Source organism: Artemia franciscana, chromosome 7 (genome assembly GCF_032884065.1).
Source record: "Artemia franciscana chromosome 7, ASM3288406v1, whole genome shotgun sequence".
NCBI lineage: Eukaryota > Metazoa > Arthropoda > Branchiopoda > Anostraca > Artemiidae > Artemia > Artemia franciscana.
Window position 1 is genome coordinate 1,136,348 of NC_088869.1, and position 14,128 is coordinate 1,150,475.

At 35.0% G+C, this 14,128-nt stretch overlaps 1 protein-coding gene across 4 annotated transcripts in view; it reads right to left on the reverse strand.

The window, feature by feature from the left end:
• Nucleotides 1-3,313: 3,313 nt before the first annotated feature.
• The window catches only part of LOC136028706 (calpain-B-like), a 182,655-nt gene continuing 171,840 nt past the window's right edge, over nt 3,314-14,128 (reverse strand). For all 4 annotated transcript variants that reach the window (XM_065706570.1, XM_065706568.1, XM_065706569.1 and 1 more), the window contains one exon: nt 3,314-8,338. In XM_065706570.1, coding sequence (XP_065562642.1) covers nt 8,253-8,338 — 86 coding nt within the window. In that variant the 3' untranslated portion in view covers nt 3,314-8,252. The remainder of the gene's footprint in view (nt 8,339-14,128) is intronic.

A 14,128-nucleotide genomic window follows, 5' to 3' on the forward strand; every position in this document is an offset into this window, starting at 1 on the left:
TGGCCTAGCCATCTCAACCTTTCTTTCATTATAGCCCCAGAAAGCAGGATTGAACCACACTTTTCGTACAATCTTACTGTTTGAAATACGGTCAGTCAGCCGGGTACCCAGAACAATCCGTAGGCAATTTCTCTGGAAAACATCTAGTAAATTTTCATCTGCTTTTCGGAGTGCCCATGCTTCAGAGCCATATTTGACCACTGTCATCACTGTAGCTTCCAATATTCTAATCCTGGTTTGTAGACTTATCTTTCTATTCTTCCAAACTTTTTTTAACTGTGAGAAAACACACTGGGCCTTGGCTATTCCGCTTTTAACATCTTCACTGCTCCCACCATCTTTACTAATAATACTACCAAGGTAACTGAAGCTCCCAACCTGATCAATCTTTTCGTTACCTAGTGTCACCTGTTCATCTTCACTTATTCCTAGCCTTAGTGACTTAGTCTTCTTAACATTATTTTTCAAGCCTATTTTAGCACCCTGAACTCGTAAAACCTCTCAAAATTCATTCATTTTGCTCACACTTTCATCTAATATGCTTAAATCATCAGCATAATCTAAGTCTAGGAGCGTTCTTTCTCCCCATTTGATTCCATTTGATTCCCCATTTGTGTCCAATTGCCTTTCCTGTGCTCCTTAAGACAAAGTCCATCAAAATGATCCATATAAAGGGGGATAGAACACAACCCTGATTAACTCCTGATTTAATACAAAACCAGTTGCTAACCTCATTTCCTACCTTAACGGCAGCAGTATTATTCTCGTACATAGCGCAAATCACTTTAACGTATTTTTCAGGTATACAATATAACGACAAGACCTTTGTTAACGCTGTTCTATCAACAGAATCGAAAGCTTGCTCATAATCGATAAAACTGAGGACCAAAGGTGTTTGACAACAAAGGGACTACTCAATTATTAACCTAAGAGTGAAAACATGGTCGACACATCCTCTACCTTTTCTAAAACCGCATTGTTCTTCCCTTAAAACTTTGTCTACAGCATGTCTCAGTCTAAAAAGTATCATATTACTCAGTAATTTGCTACCTACAGAGATCAGACTAATGCCTCGATAATTACGACACTCACTCTTGTCACCTTTCTTATACAGTGGTTTAATTAAGGTTTTCCTAAAAGCATTGGGTACTTCCCCTTTTTCAAAAATCATGTTCATAATCTTCAGTAGCTTATTCCTAACCTCAGAGCCACCATATTTAAGAAACTCATTAATCATACTATCAGCACCTGGGGCCTTATTATTTTTTAATCCTATTAGTACTGTCGCTAATTCTTCCTCACTAAACAAATCTTCCTTCACATCCAAGGTATTACAAACTTTTTCATTTTCATCTATATCTTTTCCTGCAACTGTATCTCGGTTTAGCACATTCTCAAAATGTTCCACCCATCTTTCTTTAACTTTTTCCTTATCACTAATTGTGGCCCCATTTCTATCTTTAACTGGGACTAGTCCGGATTGGCTACTCTCTTTCAATTTATTAACATGCCAGTATAATATTTTACTATTATGCCGCCTAGCCGCATCTTCCAGATCCTCAGCAATTTTATCCATCGCCTCCACTTCACATCTCCTTAGTTCATATTTTAATGCTTTCTCCACTTTCTTTACATTCCTTTTGTTTTCATACGACCTATCACTCAGATAATTCTTATACAAACTCCTTCTACTCTATATTAAACCTAAAGCTTTTTCACTAATATTCCTAGTTGCCGTCTTAGCACTCTTCCCTAGGACACCATCAGCAACTTCACAAATTGTTTTTCTGATTTTATTCCATCCATCTTCCACATTGTCAAATTTTAAACTCTCAAGTTTAGTACTCAACTGTTCCTGGAATTTTTTTTCTCAAATTTTCATCCTGAAGTCTACCAACATCATAACTTTCCGGGAGGGAGTTACCCTTCCGAAATTTCAGCTTTAAATTAACCTTAGACACTACTAGATGGTGATCTTTACTTTTAACGTCAATAACGGCACTCCTATACACCCTAGTATCTTGTATTGATCCTGCTAGTCTTCTGTTTACAATAACATAATCAATAAGGTTTGCAAATAGTAATTAATGTACGCCTTGCTCCCCAGTTTCTAAAACTGTTACTGCTAGCTAATAAATACGGGTTAATTATTTACTATTACATCTACGGGCTAATGGCAGTCTTAAAAAGTCTGTGGCCGACATTGTGACTAATCTAATTGGGTTTTGACCCACCCCCCTCCCACCCTTCCACCTCTGGGACAGGGTAGAGCGTGATTCGGTATAGTTTTTATTTAAATTTGCATTAATCTTATGATTACCAAGTGGGTGCCCCCCCCCCCTTGGAAAGCAGCCAGGTTTTTAACATCCTTTATTCGAGGATAGAAACTGCTTCGATTTATCTTATAAGTACTTGGTAAAGTTCGTTCATAAAAGGCTGTTAAGCATTCATTATATGGCTAATATATTTTTGTCAATTTTGGTGTTTATGCTCAATTTTGGGAAGATTTTTGCTCAGTAAAGCTTTCTTTAATAAAAATTAAAATTTTTCGCGTGGCAAATTAGTCAACATAGTAAAACAAGCGCTGGTAAAAATAATCAATAATATAAATTTCTGCCTGGCTTGCGTTGCACTAATTTTTAGATGTTGAAAACCAAATTGAAGACCGTAATCCTTTGAGTGTGTTTTCTTAATTTTAACAGTATTATGCTATTTTTACCAAATAACCTAGAAGTAGCGTCAAACGTGGCCTAGAAGTAGCGTCATACCCCTGGTATTTGGACAGTGCCTAACCTTGAATGAATATTTCAATTAAAATATTTGATGCTAATTTAATTATGATTTGACGCTACTTCTAGGCTATTTTTATGTTGTTATTATTTATGTTATTTTTATGTTATGAATGAATATTTTAATTAAAATGTTTGACGCTAGTGTAATTGTAATTTGACGCTACTTCTGGGTTGTTTTTTACTAAATAGCCTAGAAGTAGCGTCAAATAGCCCTCAAGGGTGCTTCAAAGGGGTAGGTGTGCTTACCTGTTTAGTCAAGCATAATCTGAATACGCTGGGAGGGGCTCACCCTAAATTTTTATGAACCAATCAAGTATTTTACATATAAAATGACATGTATTTAATGTCAAATGTCGGGAAAATGGGGGGAGCTGCTCACCCCCCCCCCTGCCCAGGCCTAGAACCAACACTCCTAACTAGCTTCTGGCACTTATTTATTTATTTGGAAGATTTAAATGGCGAGAAGCAAAACTTCCCTTACGCTGTTTTACCTAACAAACTTAATTTAAATGGAAAATATGGTTATTTACGACTTTATTTTGATTAAAAGTCTACAAATAAACATTAACAATAATCAGACCTCGGTAAAAAAAGAGTAGCTACGATTAAATAATTCGGAAGCACAGATAACAAGCTGAATATGAAGAGCAGATTGATATAAAAAAAAGATTGATGTAAAAGAGGGCAACCAGGGTAATTAAGTGAAATCGTAACATGTATTTCTGAAGAAACTTTTCTAACCATAAATGTGAAGACAGGTTGGGAAAAAGTAAAAGATTTTTTTTTATCAAATTCCACAAATAAACGCTAACAATAATCAGACCTCAGTAGAAGAGAAGCTACAATCAAACGATTCGGAGGTCCGAAGAAAGGGCTAAAAAAAAAATTGGACAAAATATTGAAAAAAAGTGAGAGGGCTAACAAAAATAAGTAAGTCAATTCGTAACATGCATTTCTGAAGAAGCTATTCTAACTATTAACGTGGAGACAGCTCGAGAAAAGAATTTGATTAAAAGTCTATAAATAAATATTAACAATAATATAGACAACGGGCTAGAAACAAAAGGCAGAGTGAAAGGGCTAACAGGAATAACTACGTCAGTTCGTATTATATATTTCTGAATAAGCAATTCTAATTGTTAACATGGGAACGGCTTGATCAACAGAAACCAGCACTACTCTTTCTCTATACATTTTAAACAATTTATTGTAAAGAAATGTCTTATAACAATTGTAAAAAGAAGCATAGTAATTCTAAATAATCAAAGTAGACATTCAATTCTCTGATTACAAGCAAAAATCAGCTAATATGAGCATTTCTAATTTTTGTGAGAATCATTTGCTAATTTTTAAGAGCAATTTTTAACATACAAATGGTGCTGGAGAGGGACTTCACCAGCACCTGGAGAAGGTGCTGGTGCTGGAGGGTAAAAACAAGAAAGGTAACATTACGTTCAAACCTAATCCGAATCTATCTTAGTGCAGACATTGCTACCAACACAGATACTAGTCCTTACAAAGACTCCCACAAGATTTCTCAAAATCCCTATGGCAACTAGCAAGAGAATTTCCAAATTTCCATGCTGCCAGAATTTCCAAAGCATAATGTTCTGTTAAAATTTGGAAGCATTTACTATAAATTAGCGCAGGCACTTAATACTAAGATGGTGGCAACATCGATCAGCGAAAAAAGTTTGTTAGGCGACAAAATTTCGCAGCTTTTGGTACAAGTTAATACAGACAATCGAAGATAACTTGGCAACAAAATTGATTGGCGAAAAAAAGTGACTGGTAATAAAATTACTACTGCTTTCCATATAAATTAATAAATGATAGTGCTTTAGACTAAAAATCTTTAATTTAAATTTTGTAATTAACAGAAATAGATTTTATTCCATGTATAGATTTGTCGCTGAACATCAGTATCTGTGGCTGAATTTGTTGCGTAAATAAAAATTCACTTTCTAGAAAAGATTGACATCAGTGATCCCTTGTACCAGAGCATCGGAAGAGACAGAAATAAGTTTATTCCGTGCAACAAATTATAAGACCACTAAAAAAAAAAAAAATAGAAGTAATGACATCTGTAGAAAAAATAAATAGCATTTCGGAGAAAGATCGAAAATGGATCCTCAGCACCTTAATATATTTCAAATAAAAATCAAGCTACAAGTGCTGCATCGTTAAACGCTAACGCTACAGTCAAGTGCTGCAGACAGAATAGAGTTATCCAGATGAATAAAAAAACAGGTTAAAACATCTTTAACATTTTCAGTACGTAGTATGCTAGCAATGCCCTAAATTGTACTTTTGTTTTGTTATTAAACAAATATAGGCAGACTTGTGATTATGCGATACAACATTAGATGGCATTCTTTATTCATTTTCAAAATACATGAATCTATATGGAATCATTGCTTTGTATATCATTGTTCGCTCAAGGGAGACGAACATAGTATTCGTCATATGCCCCCCCCCCCCCTAGAAGAAGAAACACACAAAAGTACATAATTCTGTGAGATTTAGATTTTCATTTATTCGTTACGCATTTTATGGCAGCCAGCATATATTGTTGAACATATTATACCTGATATATAGATACAAGGCACTACATCACCTATATTTTATCGTCCCTTAAATTCACCATTCTTATACTTTCACCTCCCAGTCCTTATCCCCGCCACTAATCCTTTTCCTAGCTTAATTACTCCATCCGTCTATTGAGCCTCCAATCAAAGGATTCAACCTATGACTTCGATGAGATGCCCCCTCCGTCACTTTATGATGTTTTCATATAATAATTCATTATTTTTACCAAATAAATAAATACTACTTTTATTACGGTAATATTTACAAATATATATATCTTTTTACCCTGCCTTGTCTTTCTAAAGCCGTCTGGGTAGGTAGAATAATAGATATAGATAGCTTTCCGTCAAATAGCACATCTTTTTAAAGCTATATCAAAACGAATAGGAAACTTATTATAAGTGATGGATTTTCGGTGATTATATATTGTAAAATGGGATAAAAAACCACTAGCGCCACCGACGGCGTCTACACATATAGTCTACGCAAAGAAGACCGGAACTTTCTCGGAAAAATATTGGCAGGCTAAGTAGGCGAGTTGACTTTAAGCTGGTAGGCCTACAACTTTAAAATACCAGAAAGAACAATCATGCGGGCACCTACGGTAAAAAAAAAGCCAAATACTAGATGCCGTTGGTGGTCATTCTCTTCAACATTAGTGTTTTCCTCTCTTATAAGTTTTGCGTACTCTTTCAGCTAAATATACTAGAATGACGTGCATATTTTTAAAAACTATAATTAATCCTCTATGATTTAATTTAAATGGACCAGAATTCACTGTATGACTGAAATATAAAATTGAAAATCACAGCTATAAGTTCCGGGGCAGGAGGGTTGAGTTTTCAAGAACCTACTACTTAAAATTCTTTACTACTAAAAATGCCCTCTTTTAGATAAAGTATATGAGTTTCTCCAGTTTTCACAGAGACTTTTAGATGGCCCTTGGTAAACAGCGAAACAGTGAACAGCTCCTTATAAACAGGGAAACAGTGTTCACTAAGAAATTATTTGGTAAAACACCACCCTTTCTTTGTGCATTCATTAACATTTTACAACTGAATAAAACAGAGGTGTGTCATTATTGGAAAAAGGAAAAAGTAGACAACAAGATCGAATGTAAAAAAGAGGAAGAAAAGAAGGGAAACTTAGGTAATTATCGAAGAAGACTTAATGCCTATTTTCATCAACAAACGTCCATTCTAATTTCATCCCCATTATTCCTGATATGTTTTTTCCATAGAAATTAATTAACATAACTTAGAAAAAATCAGCAATACTAAAAACTAGTAACAGTCTCCGGTGAGGCTGAAACTAGATTGGCCAGATGGGGCGCATTTGCGCCATTTCGGCACTATTTTAAGGCGGTTGTGCATTGAATTTTTAGAATTGGCGCATTTTCTTAGGAGGAAAATCATTTACTCTGCGCATTTTCACTAGAAAGTGGAGCTTCTGGCGTATTTTCACTTTTAGGCGGCGCAACTTTAGACCATGCAACTGACAACAGTGGCTGGAACGGTCAGAAATGATTGCTCAATAAAACGTATGCTTTTCAAGTAAAACTAGCGTCATGACAATTACGTTAAGCTACATCAAAACGATTCTTCAAAACAATCCTTTTAAAGATGACAGATATCAAGTGAAATTATAAAAGGTTGTCCTGTGGTGGCGCAGTGTATTTGACATTAGCTTGGTAATACGGGACCTAGAGATCGAATCACGCTGCAGGAATGCACTGCAGGGCCGACGTAGGGACCTTAGTAGTCAAGAAGCGTCGTTAATTCTTAAATAAATTATAAAAGGCAGTATATATACGTAGATTCTTTCTGGGCAGAATACACGTCGTATTTAAGATTTGAAAACATAGCTCAAATGAATTGCTCGTTATTTCTCATTGGTGGCCAAAAAACAACCCCAGTTATGTATTTTTATCAACCTGAAATCTAAACTCATTTCGTGTCTCACAATGCATTTACTGACCTTTGTAGTCAAATTCATATATAAATTTTATAATGACAATCTATTGACGAGAACTACATTAGATTCTTAAAAACAAGGCCTACTATTCCACTGACAGTTTAGGATGTGAGTTTAAACCTGCGAGGGACTGTGAGTGCATCTTGCTCGAAAAAAAAGCTATGGCTTCGGATGAAAGTCTTACATTGTAAATATTATTATTCCATAGTTTCAATTAGACAGTTTTATAAACCGGTTTATAAAAAAGTTTCATAAACCAGTTTTATACCAGTTTAACAAGTTTTTTAAAGCCAGTTTTATAAACCGGTTTATAAAGTTTTTTGGTCCATTGATAATTCTGAATCTCAGGGAAAAAATAAAAAATCAGATCCTCAGAGAAAGAGGCATAAAACCACCTTATGGATTTACATGGCAACATGACCGACTATATGGGCTACATTATAGACTTTCATGGGTCACCTTATAGACTTACATTGACCACCTGACAGAATTACATATGCCGCCTGAAAGCTTACATGGGCCACCTGACGGACTTACATGAAACGGCTTACATGATACAAACTCACACGAAAGACCACCAGATAGACTTGCATGGCAGTTCAACTATGGCAGTCCCATTTGAATGCACTCAGTCAAGAAAAAAAACAAGAAAAATAAAACTGGCAGTCAGATAACTGGGTTAAATAAAAAAATAAAATAAAAAAATACAATAGAAACTGGAAAAAACTGAAAAGGGTTGTTATCTCTAAGTAGGGCGTTTTTCTAAGACAGACCAGACAAACATTAGTACAAATTAAAATAAACTTGAATAGGGTTTAAAAGAAAATCACTGGGATTAAGAACACTGAGTTAAAGTCAAATGAACTAGAAAAAAATACAAGGTCAAATATATTTCCTTTACGAATAAAGTGTCTTCTCGACCCATTCATCCAATGTGAACGTTGCGCGTCTAGTGTTCATCGGGTCTTTTTGCTGATACAACTCTGAAATAAAGACAAGAATAAATTGAGAATCAAGTTTGTAATGAGCTTTTCAAGTTCATTTATGATTGCTGTCAGTATGAGGGAACTGGATTGTTGATGGTTTAAACCAATCAAAATCGCTTTGCTTGGGTTAAACAAATAGTGATTTGCTCAACGCTGAAACACTGAACAATTCACCAAAACTGAACACCATAACAATAACTTCAATTCATGTTTCTTCCACTGTCTATACAAAAAGAAGTGAAGTAATTCAAATCTATCAAAATCATGTCTTCCTGTTTTGTTTAGTCCTGTGGTGGCGCAGTGGATTTGACCTTAGCTTGGTAATACGAGACCCAGAGATCGAATCACGCTGCAGGAATGCACTGCAGGGCCGACGCAGGGACCTTAGTAGTCAAGAAGCATCGTTAATCTGATACAATACAATACAGTTTATGTTTAGCTATATACGTAAATATACAAAATAACACGATAGTATTTAAAGGTAGTTGAACAAAAATATTTAAGTTATGGATACGTTGTGATTAGGCACACACGCAGAATAGAGGGGGGGGGGGCTTCAAGCCAACCACAAATTATCAAGAATTTCAAGATTTTCGCCTCTATCTATCTATCATCTTTTTCACTGTGAACACTTAAAAATATCGAAAATCTTTAGTGATTTTAAATGTACCAGAAATTAATCATGGGTGACATAAAAGACACCTAGATTCTTAAACATTTTCAATAGACTGTGTAGCAATTTGAAGCTGATTTTTTTGGAGCCAGTTTCTATGGTTAAAGCAGAAAACCTACAATTTTTCGTTTTAGCGCCATCTAATGCAAAGAAAAATTAGTTTCGATAAAAAGCGCTGTTATTAACTGACTAACAGAGAAAAGAACCAAATGGAGTTCTAATTTAATGAAGGCGGATCAGGGCAATTTTTATTGTGAGAAACGTTGCGACTGTGACACAATTGAGTTTTGATACCTTTACAGAAAGTTTGAATTTACAGCTAGACTCAATCCTCCGGTCTCGGTCTGAACTTTGAAAGAAACTTGACTATATGAACGCTATACTGAAAACCCACTCTTCCTCGCACGGGAGTAAAATTACATCCCTTAAGAATGATTAGATTTTTCCAACAGCTTCCTGTGATGAGCTTGAAAAAACGTTACTAGACTTTGAAGTTAAAGAGACACAATTAAACGTAATTTTTCATGCTTTACCGTCCGAACGTCCAGGTCAAAACGCCAAGTCTAATGTTGAAAATCTTTAGAAAAAACAATAAGCCTAGCAGCTGATAGTATTTCCATGACAAAATGTTACCGTCTTTCTGATAAACACTAAACACTAAGCCTAGCAGCTGATAGTATTTCCATGACAAAATGTTACCGTCTTTCTGATAAACAGTAAACACTAAGCCTAGCAGCTGATAGTATTTCCATGACAAAATGTTACCGTCTTTCTGATAAACACTAAACACTAAGCCTAGCAGCTGATAGTATTTCCATGACAAAATGTTACCGTCTTTCTGATAAACAGTAAACACTAAGCCTAGCAGCTGATAGTATTTCCATGACAAAATGTTACCGTCTTTCTGATAAACACTAAACACTAAGCCTAGCAGCTGATAGTGTTCCTATGACAAAATTTTACCATATTTCTGATAAACGCGCAAGAGGGATTACTTTGTGTAAAAGGCCCAAAGCAAGACCTGTCCTCATCTCATTACGTAGTGAACTTGAGATCCAAAGCATTTTTAAATCTGTTTCGGAGCTTAAAAGATCCGGGGTAGTATTGCAACAGACCTACCACCAGTGCTAAACAACCTTTGCAGCAGTCGACCAAATGAAGGGAAAGAGCTACATGAAAGAGGTGATACGTTAATGACTCGTCTTAAACAAAAGGGTGCAAATATCTGGGTAAAGATAAAAAAAAGACGCTAATCTCAACTGGGAGAAATATGACCAGTGTTTAATTATTTTTTTTTTAATCAAGTAGTGCATTGTTTATGTAACTGTTCATATCGGTCTGATATCAGAATAAAATGTAGTGTGAAATGACCGTCTATTCAAGAGGAATATCATGAGCATTTTTTCACCCAGTATTCTATTTTTTTAGGCCTAAGCTTACTATTCTCAAGGTTTCTTATTTGTTCTTGCTGTGTATATTTTGCTATGTTGCAACTGAATTGCTCCAAGAAAACCACAAAGTATGTATCTTTGACATGTACAATTCTCCGTTTCATATTGAATACATGTCACCCCGAACAAATCGTCAGCACGTAGAGTTCAAGACATCAGATAAAAAAGGCATCAGTACGTAAGCCATTGAAATTTCACTCATAAAAGTAAATTAATAAAGTTGTGAAAGAAATATTGCCAATAATTCCTTGCGATAATGTAATGGAAAAAGCTGCACATCGTAATCGACAGATGGCAGGTTTAGTCCCGTGTTTCGCAAGCAACCTTTTTGATCGTAATTTCAAAATGAATTTTCAGGTTTTCACTGAACATAGCCAAAAAAAGTTATAAAAGTTATGTTCATATTCACTTTCATCCTCGTTAAAATATGTACGTAAACCAAATTAGTTAATTTTAAATTAATTAAATTGACAAATCAAATTAATAAATTAATAAAGTTACAAAACTTATATTGCCTATAATACCTTGTAATATCGTAGTCGATAAAGCTGCACATTGTAAATCCTGCTTGTAAGGAACCATGTGAAGGCAGAGTAAGTAATAATTTGTTTGTTTTATATCCTAATGTCACTCTTAACTATCACAAGAGACAAACTACAGAGAATAAATCAGTTAACTAAGTCCAATATGTACCATGGTTTTTTCTTTACCAGGTTTCAGCTATCTCTGCAGTCATGTTACCAATGAAACTTAAATAATTCCTATTTATAATTTTTTAATCAATTCTTTATCTAATACTATTGGGTATAGTTCGTTCTTTAACATAAACCTCCTCAATCAGATATTTTTAGTTTATTCTATACAACGAGGAAAAACAAACTCATTGTCGATGAGAAAAATCATTTACATAAGGATGACAATAATCCGGGTAGCAGTGGTAGCTTGCAACCAAGTAAAAGATGATCACGACCCATAGTAACAGACAAAATAGGGCACAACTCTTACAACTAGAGTAAGATCAAAAAAGGGTATTCTATACCCTGCGACAGCGGAATGGTGAAAGCCACGCCCGTTAACAGCGAGTACTGAAGTTCTATCCCCGTTGTCACAGGGGCATTTCAATGTATCTAAAAATAGGGTATTCTAGTAGAAACGCCTTGTCCAATATCCCTATATAGGAAACTAACTGTCCCTTGGCTTGAATCTATTTTAAACTAATAAGAATGAACTATGTCAAGCCTTTATGTAAAAAATGCAAACAGAAAAAAGCTTATGGCTTTTTCATATTTGGTATAAAAATAGACGAACCTCAAAAAGTTAGACAGCCAACTTCCATTTAAAAGATAATTTTATCATCTTAACCTTAGTTAATGTGTACCATGGTTTGTACTTTACTATGTTTTCAGCTATATCCAATGAAACTAGTATAGGCCCCTTTTTAATAAACTATATCGGTACTTTATGTAAGTAACTCTTTTTCGATATTGTCTCAAAGCGCTTATTCTTTCATAATATACAAACATTGGTGGCTCTGTCAGTAGAGCATAGGTCTTGTGATTCTAAGGTCTCAAATTCGAACGTCAATTTAGGTAATCTGTTTTTGTTAATTATAAACACATAATGCTTGTTTTAAGGAAATTAAGGTTTTATTACAAACTTTTAGTATCCAAGTAATAATAAGCCATTATAGGCTTTACTATGCGTTCTTTGCTTTAACTATTTGTAACTTATATTTCATGTCTCTGATTATACAAAGTAAATTACTGATTACAGCAAATTTATTAAGTTATAAAAGAAATATTATTCATAGTACCTTGCGATGGCGTAGGGGATAAATCTGTGGATCCTGATCAATGGGTGGCAGGTTCAATCCTTCGTGTCGCAAGGAAATTATTTTAATTAATGTGTTTGTATTAACATATAATTTTTTAGGTTCTCATTGAAAACCCAAAAAATGTTGGGTCACAATAAATTTTTGGGTTTTTATTGAACAAGACCGAAAAAAAAATTGAAGTGAAGGTCAAACTGAGATCTTTATTGAGGGGATTGTCGATTTTACCGAAAATTGAGGCGCCACCCCAACAGCTAGTGTATTCTATAAAAGAAGGGGGAGAGATGGGAACGATTTTCATTCATTTTCCTTGATTCTAGTAAAACCTATCCTTTGGTACCAAGTGGTTTCTTTCAGTTGGGTGGGTATAAAAAAGAAAAGGGCTTGTAAGTCTTCCTATCAAAAGTAGTGTGCATTCACACTGGCAAAATTCTGGAACGATTGCTTGGAAAATTGACTTACGGCTATTATCTGATTTCGACATATTTTTTGTATGGCCTCCTATTCAGCATCACTTTGAAATGGGGTTTAGGAAACAAAGAAATGAGGTCAAGGCAGTATTTAGGGAGGAAGAGGCTTTACCCCATTTCCCTCCCGGCCTTGAAAGAGACATTAGGAACAGGAAACGTTTGTTTAAAGTTATTAATTACTTTAAGGGTGCCAGTAAGTGAGGTGGGTAATCAGGGAGTAAAAACTAATTATGAGGAAAACAAAGGAAAGACAATAGAACATTGAAAAACCATGGAAGCTTAATAGCAAATTTAAAAATAGTGTTGAACTGCTTTTGCCCAATTTCGATAATTATAAATACATCAGATGAATCCACTTTTTATGCTGATTCCACACATAAAACATTTATTAGGTTCATTGTCTCTCATCCAAAGTTACAGTCCTTAAGAAATTTTCCTTGATTTCCGAAAAAGGGATAAATATCCCCGTAAAGCCAAGGAATAATATTGAAAATTGCATCAAATGGGCTGTATAGCTTTCAAGCTACTTTCTAAGAAATTGTGTTTTGCATTTTATTCCAAAAGAAAGATCAAGAATCTTGAAAAAGTTCGTGGTAACAAACTTACAAAAGAGGTGACCCGGCTTCCTTTGCTCCTCCTAGAGGTGATTGCATCGAACCTAGAGTACTTTTTAAGTGGCCAAAGAAAATGGAGGCCAACTCAGCCCCCTGTCACATCCAATTTATTCCGAAGTCGTCTAATCAAAACTTCGAGATTGCTATTTTATTCAGTTTTGTTGAAAGATCCAATAATTATGTCTCTGGGAATGAAAGGACCCCCTCCCCCGTCTCTTCTTTCCCAGATCCCCGGATGAAGGTCCACAAGCTATGAAATTTGTCCATTGTACAAATCGAATGTTTGTTTCTGGGAATTTTACCAATATTATTCAGGGGGGGGGGTCTCCTAGGAATGAATTTTTTACTTAGAAAATTTTGCATTGGGATAAAAGTTTCGGGGGTTATATTTTTCACTTGAATTATAATAAAGAACAAACTCTATCCCATAGTAACTTAAATATTTTATATAGAGGTTGAATTAGGGTCGCCCGCGGTAATGATAAATATTTAGTTGGGGTGCAGTGGTAGCTAGTTTGTGGTAAACAACGAACTCTAGCCCATAGTAATTAAATTGATTTTGAAGAGAAGGAGAACTCTACGCCATTGTATTTAATTTAATTTTGAAAAGAAGGAATTACAGCGGATACCTACATGATAGTATAAGTAAAATACAAGTTATAATAAGGCTCCACTAAGATCTGAACCAAGATTGCAGGACGAAAGTAAAACAGTTCAAAATAGGGATGAAACCTTTTTACTGACAGTG